At 42.0% G+C, this 18,299-nt stretch overlaps 1 protein-coding gene across 4 annotated transcripts in view; it reads right to left on the bottom strand.

The window, feature by feature from the left end:
• Positions 1–18,299, bottom strand: part of DENND4A (DENN domain containing 4A) — a 149,373-nt gene that overhangs the window by 39,392 nt on the left and 91,682 nt on the right. For 3 of the 4 annotated variants that reach the window (XM_040414285.1, XM_040414286.1, XM_040414287.1), the window contains exons 10-18: positions 17,556–17,731; positions 13,504–13,604; positions 10,984–11,202; positions 9,840–9,985; positions 8,894–8,932; positions 4,284–4,417; positions 2,825–2,954; positions 2,195–2,401; positions 1,869–1,997 (exon numbers count right to left, since the gene is read on the bottom strand). In XM_040414285.1, coding sequence (XP_040270219.1) covers positions 1,869–1,997; positions 2,195–2,401; positions 2,825–2,954; positions 4,284–4,417; positions 8,894–8,932; positions 9,840–9,985; positions 10,984–11,202; positions 13,504–13,604; positions 17,556–17,731 — 1,281 coding nt within the window. The remainder of the gene's footprint in view (positions 1–1,868; positions 1,998–2,194; positions 2,402–2,824; positions 2,955–4,283; positions 4,418–8,893; positions 8,933–9,839; positions 9,986–10,983; positions 11,203–13,503; positions 13,605–17,555; positions 17,732–18,299) is intronic. The other variant, XM_040414288.1, reaches the window with a different exon arrangement.

The raw sequence follows: 18,299 nt of genomic DNA on the forward strand, positions 1-18,299 counted from the left end.
TGACACCCCGCACGCCCATCAGCTGACTACAGTCCTGACAGCTCTGTCTACTTTGCAGTGGACTGAGCTTGTCAATGGGAGCAGCACTGCAGTGACTACTGCTAGATCAGTCCACTACTAAGTGGATCGAGATGTCTGCTGTCAGGGCTGTTGCCGAACAGCTGACTAGCATGGGTGTGCGTGGGGTCGGGTATTTTCAGAACTCCCATAGAAGTGAATGGAGGGTGGCTGCATTTGTGTGGACCGCTTTCATTTACTTTGGGGGCGCTGTTCTAGAGATAGATCCAGAGGTGGGACCCACACCTGACATTAGTGGAATATCCTATCAATATGTAATTAATGTCTCAGATGAGACAACCCCTTGAAGAAAGACAGTGGTGATGGTGGAGTGAGCCCCAAATGGTTACTTGCTATACCCTTGCCTTCATTCTAGCACACTTTGGCTGTCCAAGTTTTACATGGATAGTTGATCACATAATTGCTTGGTATGTAATACTGCATTTCTCCAGGAATGTCTGACTGTCGTTTGACTTCTATGGTCTCCTGAACTGGCCCCCCATAATGAAGGAGTTGTCTCTGACAACACTAGTTTATCTGAGCAGAAGATACCAAACTGAGAAAACAACAAGATAACATGATTAAAGGGGTTTCCGGTCTTTTAATATTGATGACTTATCTTCAGGGTAGGTCATCAATATCAGATCAACAGGGTCCGTCAGCCCCGCCGATCAGCTGTATGAGACGGAGCGCGCAGTGCACATGGACCGTCTCCCATCCTGCTGTTTCTACGGCAAAGCAGCAACAGAGCAGGAAGAGAGAAGGGAGACGGCACATGCACACAGCGCGCTCCGTCTCCTCATACAGCTGATCGGTGTGGGTGCTGGGTGTCTTGATATTGTTGACCCATCCTTAGGAACCCCTTTAACTTAAATTTTATGTGCATCAGGCCTTAAATACAAATGCTGGAGATCCCTGCTCTCAATATTATAATGCACCTCTTCCACATGTAGTGTTTTATTCTGTGCAACTATTATTTTTTTATTAGACTTAGGTGGTGACAGGCAAGGAGGAGCATTTCATCCTTTCACCTATAAAATAATACAGGCACAGACAGTACTTGTATTTCTCTATGTGACCAGTCCTGCTGTACCCTCTCATTGATTTAAAAATACAGATGCTGCGCTCAGAAACTGAAAGATGAATATTTCAGAAGGGAAGCAGATTTGACCAAAAATAACACCATGATATTGCGGGGAGTAAATTATATAGAGACTGCATATTTCACAGAGAATGGGCACTTTCAGACAAGCGTGTCCAGTGCGGAAAACATGCAGAGTGATTTCCCGTAATGAACGCTGCTCCTTTCACAGGACTGCACACATTATAACGATTTATAATGCTGTGTGTCTCTGTCCGACCTCACATCTACTGTATTATGCTGAAATAGTGCTGTCACTCTAACTCAGTAGATGCAAGGTCAGACACAGAGCATTATAAATTATAATGCCTTGTGGTCCTGTGAGAGCAGCAGTGCCCATAATGGAGAATAACGCTCCCACACGGAGCGATCGTCTGAAAGTGCCCATTGTCACCATTCAGTATGGTTATGGAAAGTGGGCACAAAGTTGAGTACATGGAGGGAATGGGGAGAATTTTCATAAAGTCCTTGGTCAAACTGAAGCCCAGGAACCCTGTGCTGCAAGGAAACAGTCCTAACCACCTGAGCCCCGATGTTGCCCAAATTTCTCAACACACATACGTCAAAACTGGCCAAACTATTTTGTGTCTACAGGAGACATGGAATCTGTAGTGGTCCACAAGTGAAGGGACATTCACGTTTCCATTCCCAATCCTACCGGACCACTTACCTTGTTATAGTATCCGTAGGTGATGGCATTGGGCTGCACTCCGGCTTTCTTCATTTCAAATAAAACTTTAACTGCAAGCACAGGCTGCCCGTACTGACCGCACAACTGCATGAGGACGCGATAGCACACCTAGAAGGACAATCATGGCCATGCCACATCAGTCTTTGCTTTTCTAGCTGGTAACAGGGCTTCACAATGCATGTATGGAACGGGAGTGATGGAATATAAAAAAAATGCTCTAACTAGTCCACTACAATAATCACAGAAATGATCGGAGGATTTTTATTGTTAAAAAAAAAAACGCAAACAAAACCTATTCCGTTTACCTCATCGGGAGAGTCGATTTTCTTGGCTTGCATCTTCCTCAGGATGTCGTAAGCAGTGCGCAGGGCTCTGACTTTGGAATGGCAGACTTTGACGTATGCGGGCAGGCATATAAACCACAGGCCGTAGCAGTGCTTTAACAGACATCTGGACCACATTTGGGGGATAGAGGCGTACTGTTTCGCTATTTTATGAGCTGACTTGATCTCCTACAAAAGGTGACACAGCAGATTTACCCTTTCTGAGAACAAGTTGTAGGTCAGCAGTAAATGACTTCCAGGCCACTAACATCTGGGGGGTACTGGTTCGCATTGAACAGATGGAAACTTAGGCAAAGCTCAGTGGGAAAAGTATGCACATTTGCTTTTCTTCAAAAGAAAGAACATTGAATCTTACTAGCTAAACCACCGACTCCTTCAAATAGAAGAGATAACAATCTATAGACTGCTGTTTCGGGGTCCTTACCCTTCATCAGTACAGAGTAAGTTATTGGTTGGCTCAATAAAATGCACCTCTGCTGGGTACTGGTTCTCAGACAGGAGTAAGAACCCCAAAACGTATGGGTACCTCATCTTTTTGGAGGGGGTCTCTGGTTAGCAGAATAACATGAAAAGATTTCTGGGCTGACGTACCTGTTTAGTTCTTCTGAACATTGGAGAAGGACTGCAGGGTGCTGAAACTTTAGTGGAAAGACTATGGGTTTTCAAGAGCCCGTCTGGGGTGTCGAAAAGGTCCAATGTGAGAACAGGAAACCCATTGTAACTGAAGATCAGGAACAGACATTGTCAGAGATCTTCATTACCAGATAACCCACTATGAACTGGTATAATTAACCATTCGTCTACATACTACATGTATGTCATCTAAGGCTAGGTCTACACAACGACATTTGTCGCGCAACTTATCAGATAGGGCAGAATATACTGCAACATTTGTTGCACTAATGTCGCGCAACAATTTTTATAATGGTAGTCTATGGTGTCGCACTGCAACATGCGACAGTGACAGTCGCAGAAAAATCCATCTCGCAGTGCGACACCATAGACTACTATTATAAAAATTGTTGCGCGACATTGGTGCTACAAAATGTTGTGCAACAAATGTTGCAGTGTATTCTGCCCTATCTGATAAGTCGCGCGACAAATGTCGTCGTGTAGACCTAGCCTAATACGTCCTTCACAGAACACCTACAGGCTATGTCCCCATTGAACGTAATGTGGATTTGTAGTGGATTTTGAAGCAGATTTCACCCTGTGCACTGCAATAGGCAAGATCTGCACTGGAAACCTGCCGCATAGATTGATTTTAAATCCAACCACAAACAAATTTAGGCTAGATTTAGGCCTCTTGCACACGACCGTATGCCCTTCGAGACATACGGTCCGTGAGTGAGCCATATGTTCCGGAGCGGCATTCCCTGACCAGCCAGAGGGTGGCGGGGGCAGGTAGGTGCTGTGTGTGGATAAACAGTGAAGGGGAAGCACACTAAACTACCACTGCAAACCCTTCATTTTCAGGATTGAAGGGGATCCCAGGGGTAGGACCCTCAACAATCATCAAGTTCGGCGTACAAGGTTCAGGTTATCTATGGATTCCGTTATGGATTTCGCTACTACGGACCATAAGTTATAGTCTATGGGAGCAGAATCCATAACGGAATTCTTAGATAACCCGAACCTTATACGCCGAACTTGAAAACAGAAGTTCACCCAACACTATTCACAAGTCATAAAATGATGCATAAACCGACACTGACTCCAGCAAAACATTCTGTGTTTGGGTCGTGGAAAACTCCTACATTCCAATAAGAAATATGTATTTACAGCTGCCTAGATCCAAGCATTCTTCGACATTCACCATAGACAAAACTGTTCTCATAAAACATGTTAATAATCCTAACATTTACACTTGTCTTCTGATGGGAAGCTGCGGTTCTATGAAGGAGTTTGTGGAATGACCCTTTACTCAATATCAAATACACAACAGAAATGATATGTAATAATATTAGCTTTTATGATGTTATTGCCCAGGGGACCTGATCTGTGTCGTGAACCCTACAAACTGGGCAGCTCTTATAAAGAAGGTGCCTACCTGTGTTTCTTTGGGTGCTCCTCCCCATTAGGTAAATGAGGGATTTCGGGTGGTGTAATAAACACAGTGTGCTCACTTCTATGGGACTCATCCAGCTCGATGAGACGCATATCTCCAGACTTGTCTACATCCACCTGAAGGGGAAAAAAAAAGAGCAAAACGTAAAGTAATGTCAATCGTATATGTAGTTTTACAAACGATGTGGGTCACCATTCTTGAACTAGAAATGATAAATGAGAGCCGGCTAAAAAATAAATAAATAGTGCAGTGGCATTTCTTTCATATAGGACCCAATGGTCGAGCACCTAACAGAAATAGTCACAATGGCATCTTCTGGACCCCCTAGGACAGTGATGGCGAACCTATGGCACGGGTGCCAGAGGCGGCACTCAGAGCCCTCTCTGTGGGCACCCGCACTCTGGAAAAAGTCTATGGTGTACCAATATGCCTTAGACTTTACCTGCCATTCATCAGCGCAGGGCGCACTCTGAACAGCACAGGCAGCGCACTGAATGTAGGCAGGCTATTATAGCTAAATGATAAAGTGCATAGAGGATATTCTATATTGGACTGAAGTATTCAGGTTAAATTGCTTTGTTGGCACTTTGCAATAAATAAGTGGGTTTTGGGTTGCAGTTTGGGTACTCGGCCTTTAAAAGGTTCGCCATCACTGCCCTAGGAGAGTGGATACTGCTGATACGTTGGCTTTTGGCACGCTTCTTTAAAAAATGTTTATAATTCTTAAAGGGGGTTGTCCGAGATGGTCAGACGTGAGCTGCCCATAAAGAAAATAACACTACTGACCTTGTTAGAGCCTCTGGGGTCCAGCAGTGTGCCTCTGGGCTCATCTACTTCTGGTGCCCACAAGAAGTGCAACATACTGTCTACATGCATGTCACTGCTGCCAGCCAATCAAGGGCCTCAGCAGTGATGTGTGCAGGAACGGCTCAGCAGTCACATGAGGATACTGACACGTCACTGATTGGCTTGCAACAGTGATGGGCATTTAAATGACATGTCGCAATTTCGATGTGATAAAATGTATCTGTATAGCACCACCTGCTGATCAATTTTTTCTTATTTCCCTGTCCACCTCACTGAGGTGGACGCACATGTTAAGTTTTATCCTTCAAAAACCTCCTGAGCTCTGATGGGGAGACAACTACAGCCGTAAAGACACACACACTGAGCTTCAACAAAAAGGACATGCCCCCCAAAGCAATTGGAACAATGAATGGGGAGATCTCTGGATCCATGTAATGTACAGGACTGGTGGTAGCTTTGTTAGAAAGAGATTGCCACCTACTATATGATGTCTCATTTTAACTTTTTTTGCATTAATCATGGGATAACCCTTTAAATACTTCCAGTTGGCATCAATTCCGCTGCTCTATCGAGCCAAGAACTATCAGGACACAGACATGAGACATCCTGATGCTAAAGAGTGATACAGTTGCATTGTTCAGAAACAAAAAATGAAGTGCCATCATTATTATGGTGGCTCTATTCTCTCTTCCCTAGAGTGCAAGAAACAAAGATGGCTCCAGTGAAAGGCGCCAGGTCAGGGCAGACTTAATAGTCATCTCAGAGGACCCTACCCAAGCTCCTGGCTGCTTGGACAAAGATGCCTATCCTAACAATCTCTCTAGATATCATTAGCCAAAAATCTTTTTTCAGGCCGTGCTATTTCTGTGAAGAAGTGGTGAGGAGCTGCTTGATGCCCCTGACAATACTTATCCCAGAGGGGGGGAAATGGCCAAAAAAATAATCCAACACATAGACCCTCTTTTTCCCCTTGATCATGAACAGCCAGCAGGAGGCACATCTTTCTGCCAAAAAGAAATATCTTTTGGCCCTGACTGTATAAGTCAGGTAGCCCTAAACAGATTGATCTGCCTTCCCAGAGTGCACGGCGCAGAGAACATTCGTTAACTAGCACATTCTTTTAATCTCCTCAATGCCAAGAAGGTCAAGGAGGACACCGATCTATACTTCTGGAATACATTTTCTCTCGCTTTATAAACATCCCTGATTAATTATCTCCTATAAAGCTTTGCGAGATACTAACATTGCAATCAAGTGAGCACTGTTAATGGGCGGCCCAGTCTTGAAATGGTAGTTTATAAGATATACAGCTTGGCAGTATTCTCTCCGATTATTAAGGTAAAAGTGTTGCACAGTTGGCCGCTAGTTATACACATCCATATTCTTTTCTGGAGTAGATTTTTAGTGCTGTGCATTATATAATCTGCATTAATTCCTGCCGAAAGGACAGAAGGTGACCCAGTTTTCAGGGAATCCAACATCATGGATTAATCTTCTTAAAACTGCAGTGTCTGGAACAATATACCTCCCTCCTCTCTGTAGTTCTATACAGTTACTCGTTAGCTATGCAGTATCATGAAAAGCTCTGAGTGATTACAATATTGCCAGGTCTCCCGTGCTTCCCCATCTGAGGTTACATGCAGCCAGGACTCTCAGAAAGCCTGATCAAGATCAGGTCTGATGGCAGCGCTGGGATTAGAGTTTTTTCAGATCCAGGCAGTTGTGGTAGGAGTGTTGCTATGTATTACAAGTGTTTTTGTGACAGCATAAACTGTAATGATTATAAACTACCAAACCATAGTAAGCGATAGTTATAATGGTATAAAAACTTAAAGGCTATGTACACCTTTGGGGGCAATTTTTTCTATTAGTGCATTTTTTCAATTGGTCTTTATTAGAAATATAGAGCCCTTTTCTCTGGACAGAGCTGAGATGCTCTATTAGCAGGATCAGAATTTCCTCTCTCTTTCAGACAGCTAGCTGAATGGCTCCTTATCTCTGACCTTATAAACGCTCATTATAGATCAGTTCTTATTTTACTGATAAGAATGTGGCTTAAGTAAGTGTTTCTGACCTCTTAGCAATTTAGAGATAAGGATTATTAGATGACTGACAGTACAAAGGGAAAGTAGGATTCACACAGTTAGAAAAACTGCTTAATATTTTTAATAAAGACCAATTGAAAAAATGTATTTTAGCCCAAAATGAGTAAAATGCAATCATAAAAAATGCCTCTGAAGGTGTACATAGCCTGTAATAAGCAAAACATGAAATGAAAGACAAGTATTTACTCCTTGAAATGTCTATTAAATGCAGACTTTATTATAGAAGAGATAGAACAGCTGAGGTACTTAACTACAGAATGTCAGGTTCTATGTACCCATTAAAATGATCAGGAGGAATAAATTAGATTGGCCTAACTTTGATATGAGTTACTGTATATCTAAGCCATAATTACTTGAGCATCTGATAAAAGAAATAGAAAGAACGAACAACATTAAAATGCTAATGAACATATCGAATCTGAAAACGATCTGAACCTCTAGACTAAAAGTTTAAGGGTTTGCGCACATTATGTGCAGATTTTCATGCAGAAAATCTGCAGTGTAATACAGTACCAGATAAGCAGATGAGATTGTCAAGTACGCAGTGCTGAAGTTTGCGGTGTGGAAACTGAGCAGCAAAGCATGTCAATTGTTTGTGCAGCTCCACGACTGATGTATTGCAGTTTTCTCCCCATAGACTTTAATGGGGCTGTTAAGTACAAAGGAAATCTGCAGATAGACGACTGATGTATTGCAGCCCCCCCATAGACTTCAACGGAGTTATTAAATACAAATGAAATCAGCAGATAAGCAATTTAATGCAAATTTTGACGCGTTTCTGCAGACAGCCACACCGGAAAAACGGCAATAAGTAGTGGGGATTTTCATGTGGATATTCTGCATACAAATCTGCAGTATCTGCATATACCCTTAAAGGGGTTTTCTCATCTGAGAGAATGTATGCCCTCATTGTCTGATAGGTGTGGGTCCTGCTGGGACCCGCACCTATCTCTTAAACAAAGCCCTGAAAGTGGTGGACTGAATGGACTGCACTCTATTCAGTTCTATGGGGCTGCTGAAAATAGCAGAGTGCTGGTTCAGCTATTTCCGTTGGGCCCACAGAAGTGATTGGGAGCTGAGGCCGTGGATGCACGGTGCGCTCCAATTCACTTCTATGGGAAGAGCACTTGGCGGTGGTCGGACTGGCGTCCTCCAGCCACCACTGTGCTCACTCCGTTCTCGACATAGGTGCAGGTCCCAGCGGTGAGACCCGCACATGTCAGACAATGGGGGTATATCGTAACGATATGCTCCCATTGTCTCAGATGAGACAACCCCTTTAAAGTACCGATAGGTTCTCATGAGAACCCCTTTCGTAATTACAGACTCAGGGCTATTCAGATGCTGGGTAATCTTTGGTCAGCCCTTTACACGGGCCAATGATCAAGACGGCATCAATGAAGTGAGTGATTATTTTTAAAAATATTTTTTTGCCCATTCCACCCCATTTTTCTCACGTTCAAAACTCGTTCCCTAACGCTATTCACTTATTTCTTAACTTAGAAGAAAATCACATCAGGTCAAACTAACTGACGTATACAGATACAACAAACGCCCAACATTTTACGCAGAATAACAAAAGTAAATGACTTTTTGTTAAAAAGGAAAAAAAAAAGTATGCAAAACATTAGATTAAAGCAAAGTAATTGGCTTTTGTACTAAACCACCGGCAGCACTTACCTTGACCCCCTTTTCTGCGCAATTCCTTTCTGAGAACAGCTTGTTAATGAAAGAGCAAAGCAATAAAGTATCAGAACGTGCCCCTGGGCTGCAGCTTGCTAACATATGATAACATATGAGTAATATGGATCAGAAGCAAACAAGCAAGGTAGGACTGAAAACGCCAGAGAAAGAGCACATGAAAAGATGACATGTTGTTGTATTGGTGAGTTATTGTGCCACTGACGTCATCTGTGAATGAGTGCATTGAAAGCACTGGGGCTACAAGGTGCAAAAAGGCAAACTGTGCTAACAACTGTCCTAAAGCTGGCCTTACACTTCAGATTGTTGAATGAAGCCACCGATTTTGACAGGAGCGATCTAACCTGTATGAGGTTGTCCCAACTCTCCCCTGATAGCAGATGTAAGAAGAAAGAAAGATTGGGCTGTTGGTTCTCATCATGCTCTTTCAAACGGACCCTTTTGTGCTGCGGAAGATACTGTCTTTTTCCACTCTGCCCACAGAGAACAAATTGGGTGTGTGTGGGGGGGGGGGGGGGGGGGGGGGGTTGGGGCAAAGTAGCTGTAGACCGCTATCTAAAATGTATGGGCAGCTTTAATATAGTTGCCAAAGAGACGCCCTTCGTCAATGTGGGAATGGCGTGTGTGTTCACTGAACATTGGGGGTCATTTATGACCAGATATACGCCACTTTTGAGGTCGTATATCTGGTGCAGATTCTGTTGCACGCCATGGTGCGGCAGAATCTGCGACTTATTCCCCGCTCATGCCAGGTCCAAAAAAGTGGGCGTGGCATTTGCGGCCCGTCTCATTCATCATTTTCTGAGCCTGGTTTAGGAAGCGGTCTTACATTTAGAAGCGGCGGTGGATACACCAAATTGATGTAGAGGCTGGCGCTTTCTTCAACAATGGGTCACCTCAAAGGACAAATTTGTCAGACACATACCTTCTCAACACAGTCATCAAAGAAGGCCAGACTGGCATCCTTATCGCTAACAAATGAGCACTCCTCAATGAAACGGATGAACATCTGGGTTTTAGTCATCATATTGTAGAATTTGTGGTGGGAACGATCGCGGCTTTTTAAAAAGCCTAAGAAAAGAACAGATAAAATGAATGGCTCACACTGGACTCATCGCAGTTATTTATGAAGACACCACAGTTGAGACCTCTACTTTCTCATTTAACAAGAGGACCTCTCACCACTACTGACCATGTCTATTTTAGTAAATATCTGAATTCAGCATGAAATAACAATTCTGAGAGGATATTTTCTTATAACTTGCCACTGTACCGTTTCTCTATTATTCCTCCTAGAATTAGTTATATAAATTGATAACAGAGTGTTACCAGGATTTGTCCCTTCACACTCTGTCCAATCAGTGCTGCCAGTGTAAGATCATGTATGGACAACCTTTTGACAAAGGCAATAATAACACCCAATTGTCAATTTATTTCTAAATAATCCAGAGGAATAACGGAGGAAAGGTACAACAGTGATGGCCATTTCGCAGTGTTCGCCAACGAACACATGCGATCTGCCATCTTCATTCCCAAGTCTGGCGATGCAGAGGTAATCCCTTACCTGTGCCGCGAGCCGTCTTAAACACATGTGGTCACCGGGAGCAGGCAGTTCCGAGAACAGCCCGATGAAGGCCTGCTCCCGGTGACCGCATGTGTTTCAGAGCGGCTCGTGGCACAGGCACAGGTAAGGGCTTACCTCTGCATCGCCGGACTTGTGAATAAAGATGGCAGATCGCATGTGTTCCTCGGCGAAGGCATAGAAAAGATGCTCCAGAAATATTATTACATGAGGAACACAAGTATTTTTTAAATCAGACATGTCAGGAGTGATGACAATCATATATTACTTATATCAGTTTGTGGAAAAAGTTGGACAACAATCAATATGTCTTCTATTGCCAAAGTGGTTGCCACCTTGTACTAGACCTGGAGCAGGAGATCTATAACTGCCAGGGAATATTGGGTGTGGACCAATGTGGCAGCTTCTCCAGACACTAACAGATGGCAGCCTGCGAGCTTCAGAACATGGAAGAACAGGATGACTGAAGATCACATAAAATCCTTACCCTGGAGCTCAAACAGGGAGCTGGCGTCGGTGGCCGTCTCAGAAGGGGCCTGTGTGATCGGCCGAAGGTAGGCTCTGTAGCCCTTCAAAATGGATGCCATGAAACATAAGAAGGCCTCTTGAATCTCCATATCCAGCTGATGCATTTTCTTTCCAGAGCTGACGTCATAGTCGTTCATGGCCAATTCAAGCAGAGCATCTTCCCTAGGTCTTTGCTGCACTAAAAGGACAATGTGAATTTATTGATCCACTCAGTTTAGATGAAATTGCTCTCATATAAATTTTACTGAATACTAGCAATATCATTAAGACTTTATAGCGGATCTGTCAGTTTAATATGCTGCCCTGTGTAAGAGAGGAGGGGGAAAGCTCTCTGGACTCATAAAGCAAATGTCCTCCTAGCGGCCAAATGGCACAACATTGCTCGTGCAGTTCTGGCATACCCGTAAAATGCTGCCCTTACATAGGACATCATATTAAACCGACAGATACACTTTAAATGTACAATAATGAAAGACACAGGGCAAAATATAATTTTTGCTGCAATTTTCCCACATGCCTTTATTTACATGTGTTTTTATATACATGCTCTACACGCAGCCTCATTGGGCAAGATATCTACATTTTTATTTTTTTTAATACAGCAAACAGTTGTAATATTTGTGTAGGATTTATTATAATGAAGCCGTTCTAGGTGCAGGGGGCAGCAAATGTATTTGAAGGGGTTGGCCGCTTTTTACTATTGATGACCTATCCTCAGGATAGTTCATCAGTATCAGATCAGTGGGGTCCGACACCCCCGCCAATCAGCTGTTTGAAGAGCTCGTACGAGCGCTGCCTTCTCTGCTCTGTTTACCCGCTCACCGCAGCCTCGGGCAGTGAAATTACAAGTTTGGCGTCCCATTCACTTCTATGGGACTGCTCCCATTTGTACAAGTGAATCGGACAGAGCACCCCATAGAAGTGAATGGGGACGTCATAGTTGTAATTGCACAGCTCCCCGCTGCAACCCCTTTAAGATATGAAGCTTTCCTGCTCGCTTCACCCAGCTCTCCCCTTATGACTGGCAGGTCCTCCCTATCAGCACTGGCGAGGTGGACTGGACACTCAAAGTGGCCATACACCTTGGATAGCTGTCGTCAAAAGCTATTCTTGAAAGTAGCACTCCCACAAAAAAATGTATTATCTGACCTGTTAGAAAGGTACATGATGCAAACTGTATCCTCTTATTATAACCTCCCTTCTGATCCTCAGCTGTGTCATGTGATCACTAAGTGATACAGGACTGAACAACATTAAGGCTCTCATAGGAATACATAGAGAAACTGGCTTCCTGTCTACACATGACACAGCTGAGGATCAGTAGTGTGGTTATAACTCACAAATACAGTCACTGGTAAGAAAATGGCTTTCATTACAGGTTACATCATGTACCTTTCTAACAGCTCAGAGAATAAAAATTTTGGTGGGAATGCTGCCTTAAAGACCCCTCCTCCCCCCGTACACATGCACGCTCAATTAAGATGGCCATACACATTATACTTTTGTCTTCCGAACTCACCGAGAAAAGCGCGTTCCGCCAACATACTAATGTATGTGGGAACCTTCCAACTCTCCCCCGAAAGATGATGTCAGGGGGAACAAGGGGACACTGAATATTTTTGCCCAATCTTTTCTTGTCTGCCGTAGAGATAAGCGGCCACCAAAACTGTCTGGTGGATTGGGCCGAGCCGAACGTGTATGTGTATGTGTATGGGGAGCCAGGGGAGATAGCTGTTGGCCGAACAATCGCTATCGTAAGCCATCGAATGTGTGTGGCCAGCTTTAATGTTCTCAATAGGAAGAAAGGAATAAGCTTCCACAAATTTCCCTTGAGAATAAAGGATCAGGCATGCAAAATCCAACATCTGCTGTCAGGGGAGAGTTGGGAAACCCCTATACAATTAGATGGCTGTCTGGTCCTGACAAAATGAGCAGGTTCAGTCAACATTAGGGTACTTTCACACTTGCGTTTTTCTTTTCCGAGTTCCGTCCTAGGGGCTCTATACCGGAAAAGAACTGATCAGTTATATCCCCATGCATTCTGAATAGAGAGATGTCTTCAGTTGCGATGTCTTCAGTTCAGTCTTTTAGACTGATTAGGCAAAAGATAAAACCGCAGCATGCGCAGACCAGTAAAAATGTGAAAAAAAAAAAATCGAAACGGATTCGTTTGTCCATATGACAAACGGACAGACGGATCCGTTCTTGCAATGCATTTGTAAGACGGATCAGGATCCTGATCAGTCTTAAAATGCAATCAGTTGGCATACGTTTTGCCGGAACTGCCTGCCGGATTCCTCTGCCTTAGCCTAATGTGTAGGGCATCTTTAAGCGAATGGCTAATTTCCAGTGGTGGGGGGGCTGCAAATGATGAATAGATCAGATTCCACCGCAGAAGAACCGCTCTCTGTAGTGACTTTCAGCACATTGGGGGACAATACTATGCAATGCAGGGACAATACACATATTATATACTTACACTCAGCCAGTTGCTGATACAGGTTGCTGAGGGTATTCAGGAGATTCTTGCAGGCCTTTTTAGGAAGGATTTTCCAGGTGATATTCCTCTTACACTCAGTCCTGTAAAATGGGAGATGGAATTAGAACTAGAGATGTACAAACATTTCTAATGTATGGTATATAATAAGAGTTGTTATCTTAGAGATCTAGCGATTTACAAAATACCTACTAAGTTGGTTTCACTGAGTGGTATTTTATCTAGAAGGAAATCATAAATGATGAGAAGATGACAGATGCAAAGGTCCTAATATATTTTATGTATCAATAATTTTCAGTAAAAGATCACAAGCCCTCCATTGTGATGGTAAGATTACAGTTGCCCCCAGGTCCTGCAGTCTATAAGGTCCTTCTTCCGTAAAAGTCCAGTTTATATTATAGACCATAGACAAGTAATATACTGCCCGACCAGTAATATACTACAGACCATAGACAAGTAATATACTGCCCGACCAGTAATATACTACAGACCATAGACAAGTAATATACTGCCCGACCAGTAATATACTACAGACCATAGACAAGTAATATACTGCCCGACCAGTAATATACTACAGACCATAGACAAGTAATATACTGCCCGACCAGTAATATACTATAGACCATAGACAAGTAATATACTGCCCGACCAGTAATATACTACAGACCATAGACAAGTAATATACTGCCCGACCAGTAATATACTACAGACCATAGACAAGTAATATACTGCCCGACCAGTAATATACTACAGACCATAGACAAGTAATATACTGCCTGACCAGTAATATACTACAGACCATAGACAAGTAATATACTGCCCGACCAGTAATATACTACAGACCATAGACAAGTAATATACTGACCAGTAATATACTACAGACCATAGACAAGTAATATACTGACCGACTAGTAATATACTACAGACCATAGACAAGTAATATACTGCCCGACCAGTAATATACTACAGACCATAGACAAGTAATATACTGCCCGACCAGTAATATACTACAGACCATAGACAAGTAATATACTGACCGACTAGTAATATACTACAGACCATAGACAAGTAATATACTGCCCGACTAGTAATATACTACAGACCATAGACAAGTAATATACTGCCCGACCAGTAATATACTACAGACCATAGACAAGTAATATACTGCCCGACCAGTAATATACTACAGACCATAGACAAGTAATATACTGCCTGACCAGTAATATACTACAGACCATAGACAAGTAATATACTGACCGACTAGTAATATACTACAGACCATAGACAAGTAATATACTGCCCGACCAGTAATATACTACAGACCATAGACAAGTAATATACTGCATGACCAGTAATATACTAAGGACCATAGACAAGTAATATACTGACTGACCAGTAATATACTACAGACCATAGACAAGTAATATACTGACTGACCAGTAATATACTACAGACCATAGACAAGTAATATACTGCCTGACCAGTAATATACTATAGACCATAGACAAGTAATATACTGCCCGACCAGTAATATACTAAGGACCATAGACAAGTAATATACTGCCCGACCAGTAATATACTACAGACCATAGACAAGTAATATACTGACCGACCAGTAATATACTATATAGACCATAGACAAGTAATATACTGCCCGACCAGTAATATACTACAGACCATAGACAAGTAATATACTGCCCGACCAGTAATATACTACAGACCATAGACAAGTAATATACTGCCCGACCAGTAATATACTACAGACCATAGACAAGTAATATACTGCCTGACCAGTAATATACTACAGACCATAGACAAGTAATATACTGCCCGACCAGTAATATACTACAGACCATAGACAAGTAATATACTGACCAGTAATATACTACAGACCATAGACAAGTAATATACTGACCGACTAGTAATATACTACAGACCATAGACAAGTAATATACTGCCCGACCAGTAATATACTACAGACCATAGACAAGTAATATACTGCCCGACCAGTAATATACTACAGACCATAGACAAGTAATATACTGACCGACTAGTAATATACTACAGACCATAGACAAGTAATATACTGCCCGACCAGTAATATACTACAGACCATAGACAAGTAATATACTGCCCGACCAGTAATATACTAAGGACCATAGACAAGTAATATACTGACTGACCAGTAATATACTACAGACCATAGACAAGTAATATACTGCCTGACCAGTAATATACTATAGACCATAGACAAGTAATATACTGCCCGACCAGTAATATACTACAGACCATAGACAAGTAATATACTGCATGACCAGTAATATACTAAGGACCATAGACAAGTAATATACTGACTGACCAGTAATATACTACAGACCATAGACAAGTAATATACTGCCTGACCAGTAATATACTATAGACCATAGACAAGTAATATACTGCCCGACCAGTAATATACTAAGGACCATAGACAAGTAATATACTGCCCGACCAGTAATATACTACAGACCATAGACAAGTAATATACTGACCGACCAGTAATATACTATATAGACCATAGACAAGTAATATACTGCCCGACCAGTAATATACTACAGACCATAGACAAGTAATATACTGCCCGACCAGTAATATACTACAGACCATAGACAAGTAATATACTGCCCGACCAGTAATATACTACAGACCATAGACAAGTAATATACTGCCCGACCAGTAATATACTATAGACCATAGACAAGTAATATACTGACCGACTAGTAATATACTACAGACCATAGACAAGTAATATACTGCCCGACCAGTAATATACTACAGACCATAGACAAGTAATATACTGCCCGACCAGTAATATACTACAGACCATAGACAAGTAATATACTGACCGACTAGTAATATACTACAGACCATAGACAAGTAATATACTGCCCGACCAGTAATATACTACAGACCATAGACAAGTAATATACTGCCCGACCAGTAATATACTAAGGACCATAGACAAGTAATATACTGACTGACCAGTAATATACTACAGACCATAGACAAGTAATATACTGCCTGACCAGTAATATACTATAGACCATAGACAAGTAATATACTGCCCGACCAGTAATATACTAAGGACCATAGACAAGTAATATACTGACCGACCAGTAATATACTATAGACCATAGACAAGTAATATACTGCCCGACCAGTAATATACTATAGACCATAGACAAGTAATATACTACCCGACCAGTAATATACTATAGACCATAGACAAGTAATATACTACCTGACCAGTAATATACTACAGACCATAGACAAGTAATATACAGACCAGTAATATACTATAGACCATAGACAAGTAATATACTGACCAGTAATATACTATATAGACCATAGACAAGTAATATACAGACCAGTAATATACTATAGACCATAGACAAGTAATATACTGACCAGTAATATACTACCTGACCAGTAATATACTACAGACCATAGACAAGTAATATACTGACAAGTAATATACTGACCAGTAATATACTATAGACCATAGACAAGTAATATACAGACCAGTAATATACTATAGACCATAGACAAGTAATATACTGACCAGTAATATACTATAGACCATAGACAAGTAATATACTGACCAGTAATATACTATAGACCATAGACAAGTAATATACTGACCAGTAATATACTACAGACCATAGACAAGTAATATACAGACCAGTAATATATTATAGACCATACTATCATGTGCACATATATATTACAGATTTTCCGTGAGCACCAGGTACCCAGCCCGTGGACCATGCCTCCCCGCTGACGTAATTCCTGCAGATATACAATCACACTGCATATATTCAGTAGTTGAGATAACTGAATTATAAAATTAAGTCTCCAATCATCAAAATGGTTGCTACTGACCGCCTGCAGAATGAATAAGTAATCCTATGAAATCACTCCTGTTAGGGTTTAACGTATTGAAAATGACATGACAATCTCCTTTTGTTGTAGCAAAGCAATCAAGGAAAACTTACTGAGAGATGGTGTTGGTATCTAGGTCAACACAGCTCACGTCCGGAGGGGGCTCATACAAATCAAAGTAGCGAGAATCAATTCCAACAATGAAAGGACATGGGGCACTCAGCACATCCGCCAGGGCCAAAGGGCAAAGAGGAATATATGGGCAAGGCCAATGGAACGGGAAAATCATCTTTGGGGGGGAAAAAGAGAAAGTGTTTTTGTTACTGGTTATTTTTGTGAACAGTGTCTGTATGATCTTAGACCCTAACTGCATGTACAAAACCTCTTTTCTGTAATCTAATCACAATAACATGCTGTACAGCATGCCCCAGCAAGTTTTCTACTGAAATCCTCCATCTCTTCAGATGTCAGTGACCACTGTGTCCATACCAGTAATAGCAGTAGCGGGTGTCCACTAGAATCACTGGGATGCATTCAGACTCCTATTTATTGATGACCGCCTGTTACCACTACAGCATGTGGTTGTAATACCATGAATTCAGAGATCTGGGAATAAATAGGCTTAACAGGGCTTAAGTGCATAACAGATCACTAAAATATATACAAAAGATAACAGAGAGTAAAGAAAGTAGCTGTGGACAAATGAGTCAGCTCCTGCCATGGCACCTGGCCGACTCCCGTATGATACAAAGACAGGTGGTAGGAGCTAGACACATGTTACCCTACTGATGTCGTCAATGGAGCTAACCTCTTGGTTACATGTCTCCTGGGCCCTCCTAAAGGTCTTCAGTGTGCAG

This window comes from Bufo bufo, chromosome 1 (assembly GCF_905171765.1).
Source record: "Bufo bufo chromosome 1, aBufBuf1.1, whole genome shotgun sequence".
In the NCBI taxonomy this organism is placed as follows: Eukaryota; Metazoa; Chordata; class Amphibia; order Anura; family Bufonidae; genus Bufo; species Bufo bufo.